General features: G+C 46.2%; 1 protein-coding gene across 16 annotated transcripts in view; it reads left to right on the top strand.

The window, feature by feature from the left end:
- MTSS1 (MTSS I-BAR domain containing 1) overlaps positions 1-27039 on the top strand; it is a 151058-nt gene that overhangs the window by 3350 nt on the left and 120669 nt on the right. For all 16 annotated transcript variants that reach the window (XM_033126859.1, XM_033126861.1, XM_033126869.1 and 13 more), the window contains exons 2-3: positions 20098-20159; positions 23772-23845. In XM_033126859.1, coding sequence (XP_032982750.1) covers positions 20098-20159; positions 23772-23845 — 136 coding nt within the window. The remainder of the gene's footprint in view (positions 1-20097; positions 20160-23771; positions 23846-27039) is intronic.

The following is a 27039-nucleotide window of genomic DNA, read 5'->3' as shown; positions in this document are numbered from 1 at the left end:
AAAATCAAAGACCCTCCAGATATCGAAAAACTAAGGAGGCTTCTTTCTGCCCTCTTCTAATGATCCTTCATTTGGTTAAGTCCTTGCCTGTCAGGGTGTGTGTTTTATGCTTTTCGGGTGGCAGTGTCTAGAGGAAACTCACTTATCTCCCATTGGAATCCAGCTGTTAAATAACTTATTGGTTCCTTGACAAGAGGAAACCTTGTGTTTTTTTCCCCTGTCGTCCACCCTACGGTGGTGGTGGTGGTGGTCGCTAATGAATGGTGGTGTGCAGAATCGCTTACTGGCTGCCTTTCCGCCCACTCACATAAATCAAGTCATCTGGTGTGAGCTGGTCCCAAAGGAAACGGGAGACGAGAGATTCACGTGGCTGGAGGCAAGCACCCCATCACCTGTTTGTCTGGAGGAATAAGAGGTTGCAGGTTACTGTGTGTGGAGAGCCAGTTGACTGACTTCTGATGTTTAGACAGGTCCTGGAATCTTTTCAGAGTTTTCTATGCACGTTCTGGGAAAATACAGGCTAACTGCTGCAAACAGCAGATTACTTTTTTTTCGGAGATGTAATTGACAGAGAACATTATATTAGTTTCAGGTATACAACATAGTGATTTGATATTTGTATTTTTTAATTGATTGTTTGTTTGTTTTTTTAATTTAAGTAATGGAGACCGCATAGAATTTGGCGATGTTTGGGGAGCTTTCAACCCCAGGAGACTCTGGCCAAACTTGGGGGCAGCTCATCCTGTGGATGTCTTTCTTCTTTTAATAATTAACTTAGTTAAAAAAAAAAAAAAAGTTGGATGCTAAAATCAAATATTTTCTTCAGCCTTGTTGCTCAAGAATCAGCACGTCCGGAGCTGAATTGGGCCTGACGTTGGGAGGACTTTGTACGAGGTCGGAGAGTGTGTTTGGGGGTTACATAATGTGACTAGGAGTGAAAAAAACACCCAACCACACCTTGAATTCCCCACCCCACGTCTCACTTTAGACGGGGTGTCCTGTTACCAGCACCTGCGCTGAGCAGAATAGGGGCCTTGTTCGTTCGGTCCCTCTCCACTGCCCCCCACCTCTGTGTGCCACCAGTATCCTCTCTCCTCAGTTCTGCCTAAAATTAGAACTGCTAAAGGCACTTCTTGAATTCCATGGAAATCTTTTGTGGTTCGAAGGCGCGTCATGATATTTTCCCTCACTTATCACGAGATCAAGAATGTGGGCGGTGGGTCCAGCACTGGATAATGATTTCAGGGTTGGTGTTTTTTTCTCCCTACTGCTGCTTTGGCTTAGGGGTTCCTGTCAGAAGAGAGGTTTACTCTCCGTGTTTATCGAGGGTCTGCTCTGTGGAAGGCCTCCAGGAGCCGAAGAGCCACAGGGTTAGGGGCAGGTTGCTTGTCCTGTGGGCCTTAAGTAGCCAACATGACATACAATGTGGCGGCCATGAAGTGAGGGCTGGCGGTCCCGCCTGGGACAGGGCGTTCGTTACTCCATGCAGGACTGCCTATGACTCTTCAAAAAAAAAAAAAAAGTTTTCTTTAGGAAGATATTGAAAACCCTGCCAAGGCCTCCACCAGTGGCCAGATGCTCTGAGCGGGGTGGGCCACCTGTAAATGGTGACATAAAGGCAGGACAAGCAAAGCCCTTGTAAAGTACAGGTGGGCCCTATGTTGGCTTTTCTCTTAGCAAATGGCTGTGTTTGCCCAGGGTTTTACAGCTTCCTCAGTTTGGGCCTGTGGGAGAAGTTGAAGTCAAGATGTCATAAAATCAGCTGCAGGGAACTGCCTGGAATGGGTGCCCGTCCCGAGATTCAGGGCCTATTCTATGTAGAGCAATCTTTTTATTTTTTTAGGTGCAAATCTTGCTGCTGTCCAGGTTTGGAAAAAAATTGTTGTTTTTTGTTTTGTTGTTTTGGTCTTGGCTTGAGTGTCTCTGTGGGAAAACATCCCTAATACATCATATTTAATCAAATAGTTTAGAACTTGTTGCTTGATGCTGTGAACCTTTACGTTCTGAAATTCCACAGTTAGTAGTGCCCCAAGTGCAGAGAGAAGGTCATTCCTAGATCATGGTTTGCACGGAAGGTAAGCTGGGTGAATTTTGCCTGGTTTAGCTATCACTTAGTTCTTCCGCGAATACCTATAATTCTGTAGTATTTATTGAGCATCAGCAAAGTTGCAAGCACCAAGTTCCATGCTATGATTGCAAGATACAGAATTCCCAGTTAAATTTGAATTTCAGATGAACAGTGAACAACAGTTTTTTAGTATATGTCATGTGCATGCTATCCTCTCAGCTGTTGACCTCTTAGCCTTTGAACTCTTTGCGTCTTGGAGGTAGGCAAAAGGAAAAAGCTAGAATGATACTGTCAGCTTGTCTAGCTCTCCTTTGAGGTTGCTAAAATGCTTAGAGGGTGAAGAGGTTGAAACTATTGATCCATTAGATGCTTTATCTATAATTTTCATCTAGGCTTTTTTCATCTTCCCAGGGATGGGTGAGAGCTGGCAAGATTCCTTCTGTCGCCAGACCATTTAGATGTTCAAATTGGGTATGGAAAAATGAGATCATTTCAAGTTTACCATTACTTCTCGGAACTGCCTTCAGGACACTTTCCCCTAAATCCCACACCTCTGCAAAAACAAAGAAATTCCTCTCACTGAGCCAAACAAAAGCCAGAGGACAGATTCAGCTGCCTAGGACATCAGACAGGAGGTATTTGGGGCTCCTTAAAGGGAACTGACTGATGCCCTGAGCAGTTTACAGATTGCATTGCTGATATGGCCTTATTAAGTAGCAAACCAGAGAGACAAATGGAGTAAATTAATTGGCTGAGCACTGAGGAAGCCCGTTGTATTTGATTGCTGAGGTTTTCCCTTGAATTATCTGGAGACTGCGGAAGGTTTCATCTGAGTAGGGCCCCCGGCCCTCAGCACCCCCAACAGCGAAAGCGAAACCCACCTACTTCGATTCTTGAGCAGCCCACCCATGACCGACGTTTCCCATCTCTTAGTCCAGGGAAGGCCCTGCATGGGGCTGTGTTGCCTCTGGTGCTGCCCAGTTTAAGGTGCTCTGGCATGCCACCTGTACATAGTAGGTGCTCACTATTTATTGCATGTGGTGAATGGGGGCAGAAAGGAGCTTTGTGAGAACCTGCTATGTGCTGGGCATTGTGCTAAGTGCTTGGCGTGCATGGTTTCATGTCATTCTCACATCAGTCCCATTTTACAGATGAGAAAACGGGAGCTTGGGCAGAGTCAGTAATTTGTCCAAGGCCATGGTGAGGTAGGCTGGTATTTGGACCTCGGTCTATTTGATCCTAAAGCTGGAGCTCTTTAGAACATGCCTAAGGTAGAGAGGAGGGTGTGGACTTATGTCTAGAAGACAGCATTTCACTTGCCTAAGTCCTACAGGAGGCTCAAGGAAGGAACTGGGTCTTATCTCTGTGCCTCTAGCCTAGAGTCAGCCTGGAGGTGTGAGCTTGTGGGGTGGGCGGCTCCCATCTGGCTGTGTCTCTGGTGGAAATTGTTTAATTTATGATATACTGACCAATTGTGCCTTCCTTCCTTCCTTCTCCCACTGACCAGTTGTTTCTAACAGATAACCCGGCTTTCTCCTTTCCTCTTCTTTCCCTGGGTGGAAAGACATTGTTAAGCCAGTCTTCTGGCAGTCACCCCTGGCTCCTGTCCTGGTCCCCAAAGTGCATCCATGACAGGCCAATGGGCCACATTTATACTTCAGTCCCGCAGGCTGGGCAACTATACAAGCTTGACAGCCCCTCCAAATTACATGAATCGAATAAGTTCACCCAAAGTTCAAATGACTCCTCAAAGAGAACTCCTTACCTTGAACTCATTTTGTGTCCAGCCCTGGAACTCTCTTGTAAAAGAGCTTTCTGTGTTTAATTATGTCCCAGCAGCCCTCCAGTTTGGGTTGAGTCGGCAGAGCCATTACAAGGCTGTGTTTGGAGAAGTTGATGGAATCGCCAAATAAGCTTCTTCCTGTGCTGATTCTTGGCACATACGGCCTTGGTCATAGTTTCTAAGTGGTTTTTCTTTTCCTGTCTAGTTTAAGTGGGTGAAAAAAAAAATCAATTGAGTGCCTTTTGAGCTGTGTGTCTTTCTATTTGCTTTCTTTCCCTCAAAGAATTTGGCCAGCAGTAAAAGTATTAGCTTGCTCAGCATCAGCAGCAGCCTGTTGGAGGCGGATGGTAGATTTTGCCTGGGACTCCCTTCCCTGTCACCTCCCACATGACCGGGGTCTCAGGGACCCGGAGGAGTGGGTCTGGCCAGAGGAGCAGGGTCTGAGCAGGTGTACCCCTTTTGGTAGAGTGGGCGTGGTTACAGGATCTACTTCATTGGGCTCCCAGGAGCCCTAAGACACTGGTGCCTGGGCCCTGTTCCCCAGAGGTTCTGAGTCAGTGCTCCTGGGGTGCACCTTGGGCATTAAGACTTTTAACAGCACCCCCAGGTAATGCTAGTGTGTAGGCAGGCTTGAGAACCATTGAGCTGTGTACAGCATTTCAGCACCCTCAAAGGGTTTTCTCAACCTTACCTAAATCGGAGTAAAAGCATCTTTAGACGGTGGGACAACAATGTGAATATGCTTAACACTACCGAAACGTACACGTAAAAATGGTCAAGATGGTAGGTTTTATGTTGTGTGTGTGTGTGTGTGTGTGTGTGTGATGTCATTGAGTCAGTCCCCCCTCCTGGCGACTCTGAATGAGTGACGTGCACCCTGCCCCGTCCTCACAGCCCTGCTCAGCGCCAATAGACCAGACGCGGGTCTGTGGCGTGTTCTGTGGAGTCAATCCATCTCATCTTTGGTCTTCCTCTTTTCCTGCTGCCATCTCTTTTCCCCAGCATTATTGTCTTTTCCAAAGAATCCTGCCTTCTGTGCTGTGCCTGGAGTAGGACAACTTCTGTTTTGTCATTTTTGCCTCCAGCGATGTTTCTGGCTTCATTTGGGCTACGACCCACTTGTTTATCTCTCTGGCTTCCCAGGGTAGGTGTATTTTACCACAATTAAAAATAAAAGTAACTTGGTAGTGAAATGACATTAAGATAAATAAAGTGAACTATAAGGATAAGGACCATCTTTAGAATAATTGGCTGTTTTTAACTGAGCTGTAGTAGTCCTGTCTAGTATGATATTCTGCAATAATGGAAGTTGTCAGATACAGAAACCACTAGTCATATGTGAATTGAAATGTGCCTAGTGGGACCAAGGAACTGATTTTTACATTTTATTCACTTTTGTTTAAATTTAAATAGCCATATGTAGCTAGTGATTAGCCTATTCTACAGTGTAGATGTATCTATAACGTACTATCTAAGTAAAAATATTGTACTTGCTTTCTACTTCCTTCTGGCCACATCACTGCCCCGAAAACCTACTCCTGTAGGAATTCTAGAGCTACTGCTGACCTTAGAGGCAAAGAGATCTGGTTTTAAATCCTGTGGGCAAGTTACTGAGTCTCTCTGAGCCTCACTTTCCTCTCCTGTAAAATGGGTTTAATAAAGTACCCCTCTTACAGGGTTGTTGTGAGGATTCTGAAATGGGGTAATGCTTGTGAAGGGTTTCATATGGTGCCTGGTGTACAGGCACTCCCATGTTAGCTGCTGTTATTATTCTATCTTGTAGATTTGAGAATGAAGAATTCTGAAGTCTTGAAAAACGTGTGGTAATTGTTTCCACCACTTCTTAGGGCAAACACGACCCCACCCCTCACCCAGCTGTATTTCCAGCTTGCAGTGAAGTTGCAGGAAATGGAGTTTTTTTATCTTGCTAAGTAAATTACTTCTGAGTTCATTATAACCTCATCTTGGCTCAGCAAGCCCTCCTATTTGCAATTCTGTGTTTGCAAACCCACTGTCAGTATAGAAGGTGTGGAGAGGACTGGGTGTCTGGCTGAGGTCCTCAGGGCATTTAATTTCATGCTTGAAAAAGAGATGTTGACACCTGGGTAAGGGGGGCCAGAGAGAAGTTGCTTATAAGGACCAGCTTTTTCTGTCTACGTTGTTGGAATCTTCCTTCTTTTTCTGGAGTGACCACCAGGATAAGTGGCCTCATTTGCCTCTAGCCTGCCCTTAGCAGCAGCTTCCATCCCTCCCCAACACTTGGCTGTATTTGGGTTCTTCCTACGTGCTGAATGTAGCCCACCCGCCTTAGCCTGGCGTTCAAGGACCCCTGGGATCTGGCCCTAGCTGAGTGCCCCTCAACCTGGATTCCCAGGCCTCTTTGATCACATCCTGTGCGCCACATTCTTGGCTGTTTGTCCAGCCTAGAGGACCCTCTCTGCCATTGTTGCCTAATAAAATCTTTCTCATCCTTCAAGGTACCACCAGAAAGTTACTTAATTTCACATCCCTCTTGCCACCAAGCCAGATACCTGTAGGCACTTTTCACATTCTATGTCTGTTCTACCTGGTATTTTTATTGCATTCTACCTTTAGTAGTTGCCCTTGGCCTTTGAAGTCTGACTTCTGCCACTTCCTCTGTGACTCTGGACAAGTGACTCCACCTCCCTGAGCCTTGATTTTCCTCTTTGTAAAAATGGTGGGGAGATAATAACTTCCCTCTTGAAGCTATTGAGGAATAAATGAAGAAGTCTTTGTAAAGGGCTTAGCATGAACTACATGGTAAATAAAATGCTCTGTGTATCTGTCTGAGCTACCCAACAATTTCTAGCGGAGTTCCCTGTGGATAGTGGCAGTCATGTTTCAGAAAATCCAAGAAACCTACACCTTCACTTTGATAATGTCGTAGAGACAAGAGAGAAATGCTTTTCAGCTTTTAGCATGTAAATAATTTGAGAGAAACGGTACACTTTTGCAGCAGATACAAAGACGTGCCTGTTGTGTGCCAGGCACTGCTGGGTGGTGGAGATACACCTGTAAACAGGATAGACACAGCCCTTGCGAAGGTGTTCAGTCGAGAAGAGAAACAGACAAGGAATTAGAAGTCAGTGTGGTCAGCGTCAAGATACATGTCCTGTAAGGTTTTGTGGGGGTCCTGAGTCAGGGGAGGCTTTTAATACAGACGACACACAAGCTGAGAGCTGAGTTTTGTTTCACTTATTTCACAAGCATTTGCATGGCACAAACAGGTACTGTTTTAGTACTTTACAAATAAAAAGCCTAATCCTTGCAACAACCCAGTTAGGTAATTCCTGCTGTAATCCCCATTTCACAGATAGGGAAAGTGAGGTGCATGGAGGTTAAGCCATTTGCCCAAATTATACAACTAGTGCGTGGCACAGCTGGGATTTGAACCCGGGTAGTCTTGTTGCAGGGCCTCGGCTCTTAATCCACCATGCTGGGCTCTCTTTCACAGCGTGGCATTTTGAGATTTCCTTTTTAGATTCTGTAATGAGTGTATTTCGTTGATCTCTTTGATGACTATTCTGTCTATACCTTTAGGACTCAGGATGAACCAGATAAAGCATAAAAATCTAGGCTCTTCTCTGAGCTGCTTCAAGAAGCTCAAGGGCCCTCACTGTGTTTGAAGCGGAGTTTGACCCAGCCAATGACATGAAATTGTTGGGCAACTGACTCACCCTGGGGATGCCTCTGATTTGTCAGCAGAGGGAAGTATGTGGGGAGCGGGCGGGGTGCGAAACCTAAGGGTCTGCCATTGTTGTCCGATGTGACAACCACACAACCCATGTTTGTTTTGCTAGAGAAACCCCCTCCATCGGGGTTACCCCAGTAACAGTTGTGCACCCACATGATTGCATGCAAAACAGGAAGGGAAATGTTTGCAGTAGGACGCTGGACCTGCCTTATCTGGTTCGTCCTGAATCTTGCTTTGAGCCCATCTTCTGCAGCTGAGGAGTAGCCATTAAGGAAGTCTTTGAGTTTGGTTTAATGGTTGCTGGCTCTTTGTTTTGAAGTGATTGTTTACTGAACCTTCAAAGCCAGCTCTCCAGCAGGATGTGATCTGGGCCTGAATAATTGGATGAGGCACCCCAATAGGAAGCGAGTAGCGGGGAGCAGAGCCAGGAGTCGCCAGCTGATGGCCAAACCTTTGGCATCTGAGCACTGGGAGGCGGAGCCCCTCCTGGAGGGACTGAGGTCGTCTTGCAATCAGTAGACCTGGAGCACGGGTCCCCTGGAAGCTGGCCCCTTTGATGTCGTGCTGGCCTTAATTAGGGACACCCTAATTAAGTCACCGAGGAGGAAGCTTTTTCCTAAAAATAAATTAGCAGATGTTTTGAGAGCATTTCATGAGGGATTACTGCTGGAAGATTATGTAAGTACTATAAAGTTAATGGACGACAAACGAAGAAACCCCAGTTAAGTAAAAAATAAGTCACCGTTAACCACATGATCTCAAAGTGGGTTATGTACACCCATTTTAGATGAAGGTTCATGCAGTCTCTGCTGTGCCAGAAATTTCTTTTTTCACTTAGCTTTTCACTACACTGCCTTTCCATATGTGTAATTATAAGCCATGTCAGTTTCAATGGCTGTGTGGTGTTCCATTGTTTTGTATGTGGAGGACCTACTGTGTCCTCTGTTAAGTGCTGGGGATACAGCAGTAAATAAAATGGACAAATCCCTGCTCTCCTAGAACTTACATTCTGGTGGGGTAGGGACAGACAAACTGAATAAGTTAGTTCTTTTATAGATTAGACGAATTATGTGCAGTGGGAAAAAATAAAGCAAGGACAGTGTCATTTTTAAATAGGGTAGTTAGGGAAGGCCTCAGAGAGAAGGTGACATTGGAACAATAGCTTATATGAAGCACGTGGCTCTCAGAGCGTGTGCAAAGGCCCTGGGGTGGGAGCCAGTTCCGTGCTGATTCGTGTTCAGGCTGTGTCCAGGTTTTCATGGGCTATAAGCAACTCTGCAATGGATATATCCTTGTAGCTAGACGTTGATTTACATCCCATCAGGGTTTTGCTCTCCCAAGTGAGCACCTCTACTCACTTTGAAAGTGTAAGCTCTCCTAAGGCAGGGGCAGTGTGATCAGCTTGTCAAATCCTCCCTGGGGAAGGCCTTATGGTACTGGGCACAGCCGGCGTGCTCTGCCACCCTCCACTAACCAGGGCCTCCTTCACGACCCCAGATCCCTCCCTGGGCTTCTGGGAAGGACACCCAGTTGGGCATCACCAAAAAGGGCAGTAACTGTGTGTGTTACTTGTACACTCGTGGCCCTCGATTGCCTTCTGCAGTCAGGTTTCTCCTGAAGGACTTATCCTGGGTCCAACATATGTACTTTTCAAGGCTTTTGGAACCCATTGCCAGATGCTTTTCCGAAATCACGGTATCAGTTCACGTTCCCATGTATGAGCGCCCATCACCAGGAATTAACTTCTAAAGAAGCATGAGGGCCGAGAGATTGCAGAGGCCACAGCTACCGAGGTCCCAGAGGGATGTGGCATCGTATCTAGTGCGGGGATTCTCAAATCTTGCTGTACATGATTTTAGTGAGCAGAGCATGAGTGTCCCCTGGGGGGGGTGCTAAATGCAGATGCCTGGGCCCATCCCCAGAGCTTTTGATTGTGTAGTTCTGAGGTGGGCTCAGGTTATCTGTAGTTTTGACAGCCGTTCCCCAGGTAGGTTGTGCTGGGATTATACCATGAGCGAGTGGGAGTGGGGTGGCTCTTGGGCCACCCTGAGCCACCAAGAGCTGCCTCTGCAGGTCATGTGAGTGGGAGGGATCTGCCTGCTGTCCTTCCCCGCCCCCAAATTACATCTACCTGGAATGTGTTCCAGATGAAGAAAATGACCCCTGTGCTAAATACAGCGTCACCTCTGTACTTCCTTTCCTTGGCTGGCTCTGTTTCTTTTTCAGAGAATGCTCCCTCCCTCCCTTCTTTCTTTCTTCTTTGCCAGGAAAATTCCCTTCTATCCTTTAAGACCTAGGAAAGGCATCACCACCCTCCCCCCCAACCCAGAAGCTCACACCAACCCCACCTTTCATTTCTTTATGTTTGGAGCATGGCGCCCTCCGAAGGCCTTGGGATTGGGGGCTTACACGTCAGCATTGCCTGATCTCGGTGTGGCCTGTACCCCTCTTGGTGCCTGGGCATAGCTGGTGCTCATTAAATGTCCAAGTCAGGGTGGCTGGCCTTGTCCTTTGACTCATTGAAATAGCCATCGCCGGCATTTATTGGGTCCTCGTCACCCTTCTGAGTACTCGTATTATTTCCCTCACTCTTAGCACCGTCCTTTGAGGCGGGGACCACCATGGGCCTCATTTACACGTGAAGACAGGGTGGCACCGGGTGACTCAGTAACTTCCGTCATCCAGTGGGTAGATCTGAAGCTGGGCCGTCTGACTCTAGAGCTCTTAACCCCTAGACCCCACTGGTCCTTTGCGACTCTGGAATGTGGCTGCCTGTCAGGTCCCTCTCTCCAGGCAAGGAGAGGGACATTCAGTGGGAAGACACTAAAGACAGGGCAATGACAGTGGAAGTAACACACACAGTGAACACCCTTTTTGCTGATGCCCACCTGGGTGCCCTTCCCAGCAGCACAGGGGGCGCGTGGGGGTGTGGAGGAGGCCCTGCTAAGTGGCATGGGAAATCTGTTTCATGGAAGGTGGCCGGGCACACCAAGTGTGCACAGTATGCTAAGGCCATTGCTCCCAGGGTGGATTTGACAGGTCGATCACACGGCCCCTTCCTTGGGAGAGCCGACAATTTCAAAGTGAGTAGAAGCTGAACACAGAGGTGCTCCCTGGGGAGAGGAGAACCCCGAGCACACTCGGATCCGCTCTAGGGTCACAGGTTCTGTGTGTCTGTCTGCTCAGGGTGTTGGTGAGATGGTCCCCAGGAGCAACTGATCCCAGCAAGGCAGAAGCAGTTTTGGAGTTGGGTGGAGCTGGGTGGAGGCAAGCCAGAGAAGGCACTTCCAGGGAGAAGTAGGTGAGTGCAGGCGTGCAAACAGAAAATCTTGGTAACAACACGTAATGTTTTTATGGGGTGTGCAGCTCACCAAGTATTTGGCTGAAGTTCATGACCTCACTTGGATGTTTATATGCAGGAATAAACAAATAGAGCCCAAGGTTTGGACTCTGTATAAGGGGACAAAGGTTAGAGGGGTAGGTATATATTTTTCATTCTGGGGAGGCTGAACTGAACACAGATGTTTTTTACTAGAACTTGGATAAGAGCAGCCAGCCCCTGTATTTGGTGTTTAGATATTGAGTTCCCAAGTTTCTAGTCGTGGAAAAGCAGTAAGTTGTACATGGACCCATGGAACAATTTCATTCTCAAAAAAACTGGCCAGGGGCGGCCGGATGTCTCAGTTGGTTAGAGCGCGAGTTCGGAACAACAGGGTTGCCGGTTCAATTCCCACATGGGATGGTGGGCTGCGCCCCTTGCAACTAAAGATTGAAAACGGCAACTGCACTTGGGGCTGAGCTGAGCCCTCCACAACTAGATTGAAGGACAGCGACTTGACTTGGAGCTGATGGGCCCTGGAGAAACACACTGTTCTCTAATATTCCCCAATAAAAAAAAAAAAAAAAGAACTGGCCAAACGTAGGAAGAAATTAATGTAATAAATTAGGTGTGAGGGTACATAAACCCTTCCCTAACCTTAAGCTACTTACCTAACCTTTCTGTGCCTTACTTGCCCAGGGGAAAAAGGGGCATGTTAAATGCCTGTTGTGCTAACAACCACCCTGTGCCCTCGCAGGGTTGTTGTGTAAGCTCTTTACACCCTCTCCTGTACCAAGATAATCAGGAAATAAATTTGGACTCTGACTGTCTGAACGAATAAAGGACCTATCATGGCAGTAAAAATGGGGGGTTGGGGACGGAGATGGGTTTGGGGAATGGAAAAGGAGACGAGAGAGATTTCATTTTCAAAGAAATGTAGAGCATGGCACACACACCAGTTTTGTAAAAGTTGTAAAATAGAACCGGAAACCTCCCTGCAGTTGTAGAACAGCCCAGGGGTAGGGCCAGCGCTGTCCAGTAGACTTTTCTGCGATGACGGAAATGTCCTGTACTGGACGGTCCAGTATCACAGCCCCCAGCCACATGGGGCTATGGAGCACTTGACTGAGGAACCAAATGTTTCATTGTATTTAATTGTGGTTAATTTAAATTTATGTAAGCCCATGTGGCTAGTGGCTTTTCTGTCGGAAGGCTCAGGGTCGACAAAAGGAATGCTTCTTGGTAGAAAACTTAAAAAAAACCCCACAATACTACTTTGATGAAATGGTTGACATATTTGTTCGGTTCTTTTTTTATTTCAAGTGGAACCCTACTCGTGTGTCACAAAACAGACACTCTGGGCCTGGCACCTTGTAACACAGGACGAAGGAAAAGCTTGCTGTCCTTGACTTAATTAGGGTGTTATAGTTACAAATGGAGCAGCTTGTGAAGGGAGGATGGATGGAGGGAACACCTTTTGTGGTTCAATCTTCCTTTTTATAGGCCTGTTTATTACTGGTGAGCTTAGGCAAGTGGGTACGGGTGGGCGTGCAAGGAAGCAACCATTGATTAGCTGAAGGCTGTCATCCACTTGATGGACAGGGATAATTAGTGGATTAGGCAAGCTCCAATCACAGAATAAAAGCTCAGGAATGGTTTTTATGATGGATGAGCTTACACAGGGCCTTTCATCTGGGGATCTCGGGAGCCCTTCATCTTGCAGGATGGGGTGGGGACGGGTGGTTTTGGGGACGGAGCTGTGACAGGCGCTCACGGGCACTGTCCTTCATCCTGCACACCCACTTCTAGGAGCCGCAGATTCCTGCCTTGCGCTTAAAGAAGCCAGGAGTCCAGAGGTGCTCCGCGTAGGTCAGAAGCTGCCTCCTGAATCTTTGCTTTTCATTGTCCGAGTCTGAGCTCACTGAGGGACGTACCCAGAAGAAGAAAGGGAGCGATGCCGTGGGCTGTGCTCCTTAGGCTCAGCCTGCTGAGGTTCCCCCAGACGTGGAGAGGGACCTGGTGGCAGGGGTTGTGGCAGCAGCAGCAGCATGTAGAGATGCTCCAGACAGGCTTTCCTGTCTCCTGGGAGAAGCAGATTGGGTCCAGTGTCCACAGCAAACCTGACGCTGTAATAAAATTACCCATAATTATAGCACTAAGGGCAGCAACTGGGCACCTTTCCGATGTATTCCTATCAGACCTTTTTCGGCACAAAAGGCTTTTCTTTGTTTTGTGTTTTCTTTTTCGTGTGGTTGAAGATCCTGACCATTTCTAGGGTGACATTACAATTCCCCCAGGGCATTTGCAGTTGCAGTGGGGGTTGTGTTTGGGGAGCCTTTGCCCCCCGCTTCTCCCACTCTGTCTGGGCTCCTATAGGACCCCAATATAAAGCAGGACCTTGCCTCCCTGCTGAGTGGCTTTCTGTAGCCCTGGGGCCCGGCTGGGAGGCTGGGGCTGTTCATTTTGCTGCTTGTGCTTCCCAGAATCAGGGTAGCACTTCGGCCACAGTTGGGCTGATCTGGGGTCAAATTTCAGCCTAGACCACTACATACAAGCTCTCTGGTCCTCCGTTTCCTCGAGGACTGAAATAATCGCAGTATCTGTCTCATGGGGTTGTTTGGAGCGTGTAACAAGAGTGTGTATCAAGCTGTGCTCCTGAGTGTGGTCTGGGGACCGTAGCGTCACGCCCATTAAACATGCAACGTCCAGGCCCCACCTCAGACCAGGAGAATCAGAACGTGCGATTTGGCAAGAGCCCCAGTGGATGCTAATGTTTGAGAAATGCTGATATAAGTACCTGGCACCTGGCAACTGCTTAGAAATTGGTGATGTTGATGATGGTGTTGACAGTCGTGCTTGTCAAGGTGAGGAGAGGAGCTTGGCAGGTTACCTGATGAGAGACTTGGGCCTCTCATCAGCCATAACCACTGGTGAGCCAGCCTCTGTCTGGAACCTGTGGGCAGGACAGAGGCCTTGGAGCTGGAACCCGACTCCCTACAGCCTGTCCCAACCCCCCGCCGGTTTGTGTTTCCTTCTCAGCTAAGCTGAATTTCTCCTCCTTCTGAGGGTCTCCTCCAGCTCTTTGGCTCCTCTGAAATTGCTCCTTCTCTGACCATGGCTCCTGGCCCCTCCGTGGTGCCTGTGTGGCAGTATGAGTGTCTGATTCCCTCAGCTGTCCGCTGAGCTTCCGCTGTCACAGCGTGCTGGGCTGGGAGAAGCAGTTGCTACATTATTTATGGGACCCCGTTAACCAGCCGTGCCGATGAGTTACACACTGTTTATTCTTCTGCTCCGTGTGTGGGATGCCATCCGAGGCTTCTGTTTAATACAATACAAAACAAAGCAAAACAGAACACCAAGCCGGAATGGCCACTGGCTGAGTCCTGTGCCGTGCGTTTGGTGAGGGGCCTGCCTGGCCTTCTGGCTGTGGAGGAAGAGGAGGGAGAAGAGGAGAAGGACCCAGGGGTGTGCCCAGAGCTCAGCCTTGAAGGTGGGGGTGGGGAAGCCAACACGCGTTTGTTTAGTTGGCCACCAAAGTCTTGAGGGCTTCAGGATGGGGTGGGCCTTTTCCTTCAGAAGTAAGAAAGTGACTTAATTCCCCTCCCTACTACCCAAGGGACCAGGTTGCTGTCAGGTATGGGACCTGTTAGCCAGGTCCTCTTGTCGCCTGGCTGGTTTGGGATTTATGTCACTTGCCACCTGAGTGAGGGCTGTCCAGTCTTCCTCTAATGTCCCATTTGTGGTTAAGCTGTGGACATTGCCCTGATGGCTGTTCACAGTCACCTTGTCCACCCTGCCACCTCCTGCTTCTCCCCAGCATAAACGCACCGCTCCAGTCCTTTGGAGAGAGCCCTCTTGGGTCCCTCTGCCTCCCTGCCGTCGTTCTTGCTGGAAATGCTTTTCCTCCCTCCGTTTCTGAGTCCTGGAGCCCAGACTTGAGTGGGGGAGAGAGACCAGGCTCATAGACAGCGAATTGTATGATGTGAGGGAAGCAGGGGCATCCGAGAATGCTCTGGAAGAGGTGACGTTTGCACTGGGTGGTGATGGCTGAGTAGAAGTTTCTAAGACCATGGAATCTCCCTAGAGGTTAGAAGAGAGGACAACCATTGGGGGTGGCGTGTGTGTTGTGGGGAGCGTATGTGCCTGGTGGCTGCCGGGGCCTGAGTTAGAACCTGTCTTCAGGGAAGCCCATCTCTCTCTGTAGGACGCGGCGACTGTCATGCATCTCCATCCAGAGAGTCTTCTAGAAGCTTGTAAACACACCTACCTACTTTCTCTTCCTGTTTCTGTAATGGGCGTTTCCTTTCTCTCAGAACCCACTGTGATCTGAGTTCTATTTTCAACAAACTGCCTGAGGGCTCAAAACCTGTCTACCCTCCTCTCCAAAGAAATTCAAGTGGTTTCAGGGAAAGGAGAGTCTTTTTTCCCCTTTGTCTAGACTTTGGACGTGGCAGAACCTGAGTGCTGGGGTGTGGCGAGGGGAGTCTCAGTTTCTTTGACTTGGGTCCGGCTTGAGCGTTGTGAAACCTTGATGTGTTCTGTGTCGAGCCCCACAGTGGGGTCCGTGTTGAGACCTTTTCGCAGCCCGGGGAAAGCCTTCCGAGGGACTTCCTCACGTGTGAGCCCAGCAGAACCCTGGCCTCAGGAGAGAACTTTCTGGGCCTTACTGGTGGACAGCGGTGCAGACTACATTAGAATTGCTTTCTAAAAGACTCCTCCGGGGATATACAGTTACTTGACTGGCAAATATCTTTTGAAATTTGAGTATGCTCTCCTTTACTAAGTCTTGTAGTCTGGAAAAACCCAGAGCTTTTTCTCTGCTACCTTTTACCTCTTTCTCTACAAATCCCTTCTCCACATTCCTTCTCCCTCCTTTCTCACTTCCTCCAAGCTTTTAGATTTTTGTAGTAAAACTACTTTTAGGTGGGTAGAAACTTTTTTTTTTCCTTGAAAGAAACTTAAAAAAAAGAAAAAAAATGGAGCAACCCAAATCACCTTGCCTTTAAATTTTAATAACATTTACACTCTTAAAAATTTTTTTTCTTCAACAAGGAGGTTTTTGTCTTCTGTTCTTAGAAGTTCTTTTTTTTTTTTTTTTTTGGATCCATTAAATTATAGACTGCCTGAAACAGGTGGGCCTGACACTTTGATAGACTGTCAAATATCATTAAGTCAGGAGAGAGCTGCTTTTGGCAGCTTTCTCCTGGCTGAGTGGGGTGTTCGTAGGCGGAGAGCTGTGTGCTGTACCCCTTGACTGGAGAGGGGACCCTCCTTTTGTTGCTAATTTGGTAAAGACTGAAAATGAAGCTCCAAGTCGGGGCAGGTAAGTAGTTTTTGAAGTGGTTTGAGCGGTCGTCGTTTTCAGGCACACTCATCTCCATACTCATCTCGGGTGGAGTACTCCACCCACTACCGTTTACTTAGTGGTGGCAGAGACGTTGTCTGTACACCCAGCTTGCCTTGGTCTATTTCTGCTGCAACTGTGGTTAACTAATAGCGAGATGCACGCTGCATCTGGACACAGTTGGTTCTCCACTTAGGGCCCAGAATGAGGCATTCCAGCAATTCCAGCCTGGATGGACGGTCTGACTTAGAGTTGATTTTTTTTTTTTTTAATTTTTATTGGGGAATATTGAGGAACAGTGTGTTTTTCCAGGGCCCATCAGCTCCAAGTCGCTGTCCTTCAATCTAGTTGTGGAGGGCGCAGCTCAGCGCCAAGTCCAGTCACTGTTCTCAATCTTAGTTGTAGGGGGCACAGCCCACCATCCCATGCGGGAATTGAACCAGCAACCTTGTTGTTAAGAGCTCGCGCTCTAACCAGTTGAGCCATCCGGCCTCCCCTCAGGAAGATCAGCAGCAGCATGTTGTCTTCAGTTGTGGAGGGTGCAGCTCACAGGCCCATGTGGGAATCGAACCGTCAATCCTATTGTTCAGAGCTCACGCTCTAACCGGAGCTATCCGGCTGCTCAAGAGAGACTTGTTAACTTCTCTCCCAACAGCCTGAGAAAAGCTTGAATCAATCCTGCTAAGTGTGTAGTGACTACTAACTGAGTGCCCAGCCCTGCACTGAGCATGTTTTATGTCTGACCTCATTTTTCCTCAGACTAACCCTGCAAGGTCGTGACTGGTCCCCATGCAGAGGTCGAGTGACTTGCCCAGTGTCAAATAGGAGAGCTAAGGTTCAATCCAGGAGGTTGGAATCCCGAATGCGTGTCCCTTGTTTCTCCCCTACATTCTTTCAATGCTGAGTGATGTCAGTGTTCAATAACAGTGATGGAATTACTTGTTTTTCTTTTTTATCATTATGAGGAACAGGCCCTGAGAGGTAAAGTGACTTCTCCCAGTCATTCACTGGCAGGGTCATGGCTAGAACTCAGGGCTTGATACTCCCTGTGCAGGCCTCTTGCCATTCTGGCACGTTCTCAGTGAAGGTACCTGACCTTTATCTTAAGAAACGTTATGGGTCATCTCAGTGATCTTCTCCGGGGGCTCTTGGGTGGGGGTGGTTGGTTCTCGGGAGAGGAAACCCAGCCTTCATCTCCTCCTCCTTTGTGTAGATGAGAGAGAATGGTACTTTCGGCTGGAAGTAGGTAGTCAGTATGTCTGAACATCTTCCTTCTTTTCCAAAAGCTTCTCTTACTGTCTTGTGGATCACAAAAAGCAAGAATGGCTAGATAGGGCTGTAACTGGTTGGTTGAACTCTTGTGCTCTTCAGGATGCTAAGTGATGTCTGCCTGGACAGAGATCTCTAGTGGCCAGCCAGTAAGACTGATCTCGGCCCTTACCTGTTTCATTATTTGTGTGTAGATGGAGAAAGGGTGTTCCTCCCTGGATGCGATAGAAAAATGGCCAATCTATTAGGTGTTGTAATTGGAATTCCCCACAGTGTCTTGATGTGCTTGGCATGGTGGTAGCCTGAGCTCTCACAAGGTTTCATTAACAAGTTAAAATGAAGTTATGTTCTTGGGTTGAAGACCCCCAGCCCAGGGCACAAAGCCTGGATGGAGGCTGTGTGTGGCTTAGCAGTAAGGTGACGACACGTGCGTGGGTATTGATGTCAGCAGGTGGCCAGGGGCCTCTGCCAGGACCCCTGACCTGGGGAACCTCAGCGTCCCATGTGAGCAGTTGCTGCTTAGAGGAGTAAATCCCGAGGCCTGCAGTTGGGCCAGGCAGGTCTCAAATGCACAGATGCAGAACTGGTGGATGTGATCTAGCAGCTGGTATGTGACAGACTTTATCGTTTGGGTGGATTGTAAATTCACGGTGCTCTTGTTGCCAGAACCTCTAATTTGATGTTACTTTTTTTTTTTTAAACGTTATGACTTATTGTTTCCATAAAAGTGATACATGACCTTACTAAAAAATAAACGAGGAGCACAGAGGAAAGTACAAACAAGAAAGCGACACATTGGTCCAAATCTTAGCTTCCAGAAATAGCCCGTTTTAATATTTGGTGGACAGTTTTCCAGATACGTTTCTGCACACTTTCAGACAGACGCGATAACTAGAAAAATAGGCACTTTTATAACAAGGAGTTCACACTCTACATATTTTCAAAATAAAACCATATTTAATTTTACTTTGACGTAACAGAAGCATTGAAACTAAAGTGAAGTAAAAACCGAAGAAATCGCTGAACTTCAGGCAACTGTTTCTTCACCAAAAGAAATAAGTTGCTCAGACATTCCTCTCCAGCAGTGGTTCTTAACCAGGGAGGATTTTGCCCCCAAGGGGACATCTGGTAATGTCTGGAGACGTTTTTTGGTTGTCACAGCGGCATCTGTGAATGTTACTGGCATCCAGTGACCAGAGGTCAGGATGCTGCTAAACATCCTGCCCTGCACAGGATACCTCCCACGAAGGAGAATTACTTGGCCTAAAATGTCAGTCGTGGCAAGGTTGAGAAACTGTGCTCTTACGGGAGAGAAAAAAATATTGCTGAAACCATTAGGAAGGTGAACTCAAGTGTTAGCTCAGTTGCAGTTTTAGACTCTTTGGATTGGCTTCTGTAATGAAAGACGAGGTGGTTAACTTCATCATATAGTTTCTCTCTCCTCTCCTGAACAACAGAATCAAGAGGTGGCATATGTTGTTTTTACCATGTCAAGGTTCATAACCTTTACAGTCTATCCTGAACCTATAACCCGCCCCCTGTCCCCAGGGGTGTTTAGTCTTAGTTCTATATTTAAATGATTCGGTGCCAAACACCACTTCTGTAACCATGGTTTCCCCTTTTCTGGGTTTGTTTTGCATCACCTCTTGGCTGGTTGGCTGCTTGATCTTAATAGAAGTGTAGTGCGAACGTGCCAGGAGGTATCAGAACCCCACTCTGGTTTGGCTCAGGCACAATTGTACCTGCAGGTTTGAGTTTGTGTCTGAACACCATGCTTAGGAGAATAGTTAGGGGTACACGATGGGGCGGTCCCAGGATGCTGTGAGGCTGCTGAGAAATGGGGTCCCAGGTAGAAATGGAATTGCACTTGGGGAGCTGAAAGAAGGACAGCTGTGGATAACTGTGCTGGTTGTCCTCAGTTCTTTGAAAGACTTCCACGTGGAAGGAGGATTGGTCTTCACTCGGAAGGTCCCCAGGAGGTTAGAACTAGGGCTGCATGGATACATAGGACAGGTGCCAGGTATAGACTGCCATGGAAAGGCGATGAGTTCCCTGTTAGCTGGAATGTGCTGGGGAACCACCTGTTGCCATGTTGTACGGAGATGCTGGGTTCGAGCCATCAGCTATACTTGGGTAACTTCCTAACGTTGAGTTTCTGATGGTCGAATAGCCACCTCTCCTGGGGAGGAGCCCCAGTTACTCTAGTTCCCTGCTCCCTGCACTTTGGGATGAGGGTGAGAACAGCCAGGGCGATGGTTGGAGGGCTCAGGGTAGAGCCTTAAATACTCTGCACATTTTGAATTTGGACCCACCGTCTGTTGACTCAAAAAGTGATGCATCGATGTATGTGTTACATTCTGTCCAACTTGTTCCCTACTGGGTGTCTGTAGTGTTTGCAAGGTTACAGGGACTGAGCACATTCTAAACCCACTCCCGAGCCAATACGTTCATATATAATCTGGGTAACATCGCAGATTGCAAAGGAAGAGAGCATACACAAATGTTCCCTGTCTAATTGGAATTGGGTGTTCTGTGATTGTCTTGATGAGATGTCTTATCACAGCGTGACTTACTGATTGATGGCTTTGCTTTGTTGTAGGGGAGCTATCCAGTTTGGGAAGACTTCATAAACAAAGCGGGGAAGCTGCAGTCCCAGCTTCGGTGAGTAGAAGCTTATCGTTTCCAGGACAACGGCAGTGTCCTTGGACACAGAGTGGAATTATAGGATGGACCCAAGACGCAGACTGGGATTAATTTTGGAGGCATTGCACATATAGAAAAACATGTAATGGGTTTTGATTTGAGCATGGCCACATCATGGGTTGTGTGTTCTGACCTCTGGTTCCTGTATATAAAACTGGACTCATATGCTCTGCCTCCTTCCACAAGAGTTTTTGAGAATTAAACCGGGTATTATATGCAAAGCAACAAAGGGCAGCATTAACGTGGCGCTCACTATATGTTAGGCATATGTTAATTGATTCTTACAACCCCAAGAGGTAAGTACAGTTAGTATCCCCCTTTTATAGGTTGGTGCAAAAGTAATTGCGATTTAAATGGTTCAAAATTGCAAAACCACAATTACTTTTGCACCAACCTAATACTGATGAGGAAACTGAGGCACAGATAAGCTAAATTACTTACCCAAAGTCACACAGAAAACAGCAGAGCCGGGATTTGAACTTAACGCAGTCTGGCTCCAGAGCCCATTCTGCTTACTGCCTATTCTTACGAAGAGTTTAAAACTTAGCATTGACTATTGTATAAAAAAAGCAAATCTGTAGAGAGAGATCTAGATTGTTGGTTGCTTCGGGTCCGGGGTGGAAAAGGAGACTGAGTGCAGATGGGCAGGAGGGATCTTTTTGGATTATATAACTCTAACTTTACTAAAATTATTGACTCATATACCTATAAAGGGTGAATTTTATGGTGTACAAATTATGCCTCAATAAAACTGCTTAAAAGACAGTAAGATTTAATGCTGATCTGCTCAAGGGGCTATTATTATTGCTTCGTCTTGTGCTTGTTCATCTGTCATTTGGTAAGAAATAGAAAATATGTCAACCTCTTGTTAAAGCCATATGCTTTAAGTCACTGGGGAGGAGGGGTATCATTGCACATTGTGGGTGTTCCATGAGGGAAGGGACGTTTGAAAAAGCAGTCATTTTCACGGCCCTGTTGACGGCATATGGAGGATGATGTAGGTTGGTTTGGATGTACGAGGTTCTTTGTACCAGAGAACAAAGCAGGTAGGTATTTTTTAGGATCAAAAGCCATGTGGATGACAGAGGACAGTGATGACATGATGCTCTTGGGCCCTCGCACGTGGACGCCAGGGGTTATTGCCCAGAGCTTTAGCCATAGGACTGGACGTTGTGGGCTCCTCTGGAGATTAGGAGAGGAGAGCTTGGGAGAGGTGGATCTTTTCCCTTTCATTCCTTCGGCTTCATGGGGCCTGGGATTTCCACCCATGAACCTGGCATTTCTACAACTGTGAGTAGGCCTCCAGATGGACAGTGGGCTCTGGAATATGGCTCCTTCTCCACTTGTCAAGCCCTTTACTATTTCTTTGCTTAAGAGCTTGTGATTACTTGATGCCAAATCAGATCCAGCCTCCTCTGCTCAGCTTGCAAGCCCCTTCATCTGAGGCCGTCATCTTATCCTTATTTATTATAAGTTACACGTACACTCCCCCACTATCTCAGCCACTATTACCGTTTATTTCATCCCGTAGGAGTTCTGTAGTAAAACCATAAGACATTTAAGCAACACCCCCCACCCCATCCCCACTCCCTACCCCCACACACACTTTCTGTCATGTGGCCTCATTTAATTATCTGGTAAGCTTTCAGGGTTGACCAAGGAAAAGATTCTCTTCCCCTTTTACCAAAGAGGAAGCCGAAGGTTAAAGTAGTGAACTGAATAGCTGTGCTAAACATACAAAGTAAGTCTTAGCGCCATCTTATCCCCACTGGTACAAAGTACATTTTATATTTTTGAACAACGTTTAGGCCTCCCAAGAACAGGGACCATTTCTTTATTTTGTCAAACTACTACTAGAAACTGGCTGAGGGCACTGTAGGGGTCCCACGCATCGTGTAGTTTTTGGTATTAGAGAAAGGATGAAGATAAAACTGTAGAAGAGGCAAATAAGCCTGGGAGCATTTAAGCTGATCACTCCTTCCTGCTGCCCATGGTTGCATGTTGTGTGCTGTCCCATCGGAGAGATGTCTTGTGACGACAGCAGACAGTGACAGATGACTCACTGGAAGGCAGTGTTTAAAATCCCGTAATTCCTCACACTGGACCACCGTCCTGGTTTTCAGTGGAACCCGGGTGACCGCATAATGCAAAAGGCACCTCTACAGCAGCGGGGTCATTAAATTTCGTTGATCAGCATTGACTTGAATGTGAATAAATCCAGCCATTAAGCCATTGTGTCAGATACTGTAAATCAGAATGAGCTATTTATAAATCCCAGGATGTTTGATAAAACTAACTTCCAGGGTTTGCATTTTGTGTCAGTTCTTTTAAAAAATGTGCTTCAGAGTGGAGTTTTTTTTGGTCTTGTGTATATATCTTTTTTTTTTTTTTAATTTGAGTAGAAATTTTCTTCCTCTGCTGGAAAACACCAGGCCTCATTTTGAAGTTTGGCTCTAAGGGAACTTGCCCAGGTGTTTCCAGGGGCCACTCCCTGCACCTCCCGGAACCTTTTATTTCATAACCACTGTTGCTCATGTTTAAAGGCCATTCCCCCCCCCCCCCCCCCCGTTTTCCCATTTTGAACGCCTTCCTTACTCATCTTTGTTCTCATCTTCTTCCTCAGCAACGTTGCATTCTTAGGAATGCTCAGTAATGACTGGATTCCTGTGTGGAATACTTGGGAATTATTCCAAGGCTATATGGTCAATTGTGAAGTCCTTGCATGTGAATCCCGGGGCTGGCTTGCTGTTTGGGGTCTCCCGGTCCTGGGGGAGCAGTGCTTACTCTTCAGTGAGTAACATCTTAGATCAGGACTGCAGGAACCAGTAGAACACAGAAAGCTCAGGGCATCTTATGGTGCTCAAAAGCACGTGAAGAATTGGAAATAATTTCTAGGCCGGCAAATGAGTATAGTATCTTCTCCCCATAGTATCTCAGTTTTGTTGTAATTGTGATTTAGGGGGGAAGTCACACAGCTAGGATCCTGTCTTCTAAGAGGTGAGCGCAGGACTGTGAGTCCTACGAGGCTGCTGGTCCCAACACTGATATGAACTAGTGATTTTGAAAGTCACTTTGTAGTTCCGTCTGTTTTTCCATCTCTAAAATGAGTTGTTTGGAGTAGATGATCTTTCTTTAAGATTCTTCTCCCAATTTGTGTGTGTGTGTGTGTGTGTTTTCCTACTTCAAAATTAATTTTACCGGTACCATTTACATTTTTTAATTTTTTGGGGGGGCGTGGGGGATAGAAACACCTATCTTCTCCTTTGTGAAATTTTACCTGGTAGTGATTTTATACTGTCAGGTGAAATGGGATGGGAAGAACTGCTAGCATTTACCAACTAGCACCAAATGAGCTGGCCATTATTGGGGCAGAGTGTTAACAATACGAGAAGGAGAAATGCTTCCTAAGAAGAAAGCACTCCCACGAAACCAGTGGTTGTCCACGTCCAGTTGAGTTGTGTCTCCTGGAAGGTAACATCCAGTCCTCAGCAGAGGTTTTAGCCCTTCAGCTGTAATGAATTTGCAAGTGTGAGACATTCCTCATGCTTGTGTTATCTGTTTGCATTTTAGGACAACGGTAGTAGCAGCAGCTGCCTTCTTGGATGCCTTTCAAAAAGTGGCTGACATGGCGACCAGCACACGTGGTAAGCAGATGGAGGCCTGGCTTCCAGCCGGCAGGGAATTCAGCGTGTGGGCTCTTTCCCTTGGGGGTGGCGTCAGGAGAAGATAACAGCCTACGTTATCAGAGCTTAGCTGACTCACATTTTAACTTTTTTTCTCTTGACTTGGTGAGATTCCACATGTTAGAAGTTGCAAATAGTTCTCCAATAATAATGCCCAAGAGAAGAAGAATGAAAAATAAAGGAAAAGAACCACTGTTTATGCATGAGGCGGCTTGATGTGTTTTCTGGCCACTTGAATGATGTGCTGGGTGGAGAGCCTTGAGCTGTGCGTTTGGTTGCAATATATTTTTCCCTCCTCACAGGGGTTGTCCTGAGATTTTCCTTGTTCCCTGGTGGAATGGGGAGTAGTGAAAAGGACTGGATAGACCATTTTCTGGGCTCTGTAAAACAAGGAACCCTTGTAGTGTCCTCTTGTGTTGTATGTTTATGTGTTTCCCACACTGGACTGCACACCCCTTGACGTACAGACAATGACTTACTCATGTCTCAATCCCACCAAACCTAGTACCTGCAACAGAGTAAATGCTCAGTTTGTTTATTCAATCAGTGAGCAAAGAGAAATCTTTGGAAAAATTGTAATGGTTTCAGTGACTCCTGAATCATACAGGGGACCAATAATACCATGTGGAAAGTATACAGGAGAAAATGAATACCCTTGAGCCCCCTCCCCCATGATTAGAGCTACGACATTACCCATAACGTAGAGACCCGTGTTCAAAGAGGGGGTGCTTTCCTCTTCATTTCCAGGCACAGAATCCCTCGTGCCTCTTTTATTGCCTTATCTCTTAGTATCCGCGTGACCACTGACAACTACATGCTCGTTCTCCTCATTGTCATGCTGACATTGGAAAATGTGGGTGTTGGGGAGTTGTTTCCAGCCACCCGAGAGTTTAGCTTCTCTGAAGCACAGGGGGACCTCCAGTGAGTTTCAGTAGGCATCCACTTACCATAGGTGCTTAGTTAAATATTCAAGCGAATTTGCAGTGAGCACACTTCTCATTTATTCAAGAAACTTGAAAATTGCCACTGGCATGGGGCCACAAAAATCAATACATTACTCTCCTTGTCCCGGAGGAGTTTGCAGCTGAGTGGGGGACAAAGCGATGTGCAAATCAAGAATTTCAGTGTAGAAATGGTATGGTTGGTACGGAAGTAGTGGTAGAACAGAGTGCTAGGGGAATATAGAAAAGTGAGCAGTTGGCTCAGCTCAGGGAGTTAGTGGAGAAGGTTCTCCCAGGGGAGGTAATATTTCTCCTCATTTCCAAGATGCCAACCATGTTTCAAAAGGCGCCCTAGGAGACTATGACGGAGCTTTCAGAGCTGTGGTGTCTTCATCTGGTTCGTCAGCTTGACGTAGGTCTTAACCAGTATATGTTTTAAGTCCTTTAAAAAAATTATTACATAGCTTAGGTGTGTCCATTATAGAAACTTGAGAAAATATAAAGAAGAATATAATATTCAAGCCAGTGTTCACCACGGTTAGTGTTACTGGGCCTGTTTTATAATATTTTCTTACACTGTACCAGTACCTGGAATTGGACTTGTCAGTTATATTGATGTCTTTCTAGAATAGCCATCAGAGTGTGTCCTTTTTCAAAGTTACTCTATTATTTTAAAGAACGTAGATATTTGGTGTTGCATTTTTGAGGCTCTGTGATTTATAAGTTTTTGCATTTTAATGTTTAATTATTGGATGGGTCCTAAAGGATAGAATAGAAAGACACTCCCTGATTGTCCATAATTTCCTGCAGTGGGAACCTAGTTTTTGCAGAGTCTGTGCCCCAGAGTGGTTTTTGGTAGGAAACTGGAGATCCTGCAATTCTCGTGGTTGAAGGGAGGAAAAACAGAGCAATTATTTGTGGGAAAAGAAACCAGAATAGCCTCTCTGTGGTGGTGATATATTTGACAGAAGACAAATAATGTCACAGTGAACAGACCTCAGCTTTGATATGTTTTTAAACCATTTGATTTCAGGTCATTTTTAGTGATGCCAGAAAACTTTACATCTCAGCAAGTCTAGAATCCATAGGCACTGGGGGAATATATCTTTCTATTGCGTGTGGGATGGTGAGGATTCTCACAGGACCTAAAAAGTGTATGCTAGTTGGAAAGGGGGTATATTTTATGGAGATGATAAGAAAGAAACTTGAATGTACTTCTTCTATGTTCAGTAAGCATCAGAAGTGATTTTTATTAAGTTAAATTTTACTTAAAAATTGAAAAATAGAGAACATCCTCTTGAGTTTAAAAAATGTATGTAACAAAATACATCAATTTGAATCTACCCTCCTAGTACGTTTTTTGGGTTTAATGTCATTTACAGACTTTTTTGCATACGTAAACAAACACATCTGGGAGGAAAACAGCTAGTTACAGAATCATATGTAGAATGCTTTATGTAATAAAGTATATCCATATGCTCTTTTTCAAAAGGTAGTCCATCAGAAACATTGTTCTTGGACTTTTACTCCACATTATATCATAATTACCTTTCTATACTATAATTACCACACTGTATTATATTTACCTTTCTGTATTATGATTCAGTTCCTATAGATCTACCTCATTCTTTCTAGTGGCCAAATAGAATTTCACTGTCTGGACGTAGCACAATTTAATCCTTCTCCTACGGAGGGATATTTCGATTATCTCCATATATTTGCTAGTACAAGCTAAGCTGTAATTAACGCCCATGTGCACATCCTTTTGGAGATCTGTGTGTACTCTATTTTTAATGGTGTACACATCACCAAGGAAACGATGAATCTGTAGAAAGTGCTTCAAGCTGTTTTGGTCAGCAGCAAAAATATTTGGCCTTAAGATCATGACAGGCTGTAACTCTAATAATTGTTTGCAGTTTGGTATCTACCCTCCGCAGAAACAGAAAGTCCAGTGTCTTGCTTAGCGCCTGTAGATGTGTTTTTCTAGTCCTTCTTGCTGGAAATGATAGGAATAGCAGTTATTCTTAGGTCTATCTCTTTTGGGCAAGTGTTCAGAATTTCAAGCTATCAGATCTCTGGTTTCCAAAGTATTAGCATTCCATATTGTTTCTCAAAAGAAACACTTCTGAAAGGGCTTTGTCCTTTTTAGCAAATACTTTACACTAGCTCTTAATACATTTTATTTAGGAACAAATTTTAAAGTTAAGTCACTAT

This window comes from Rhinolophus ferrumequinum, chromosome 14, assembly GCF_004115265.2.
Source record: "Rhinolophus ferrumequinum isolate MPI-CBG mRhiFer1 chromosome 14, mRhiFer1_v1.p, whole genome shotgun sequence".
NCBI classification, from domain to species: Eukaryota; Metazoa; Chordata; class Mammalia; order Chiroptera; family Rhinolophidae; genus Rhinolophus; species Rhinolophus ferrumequinum.
This window is presented reverse-complemented; position numbering and strand designations above follow the sequence as displayed.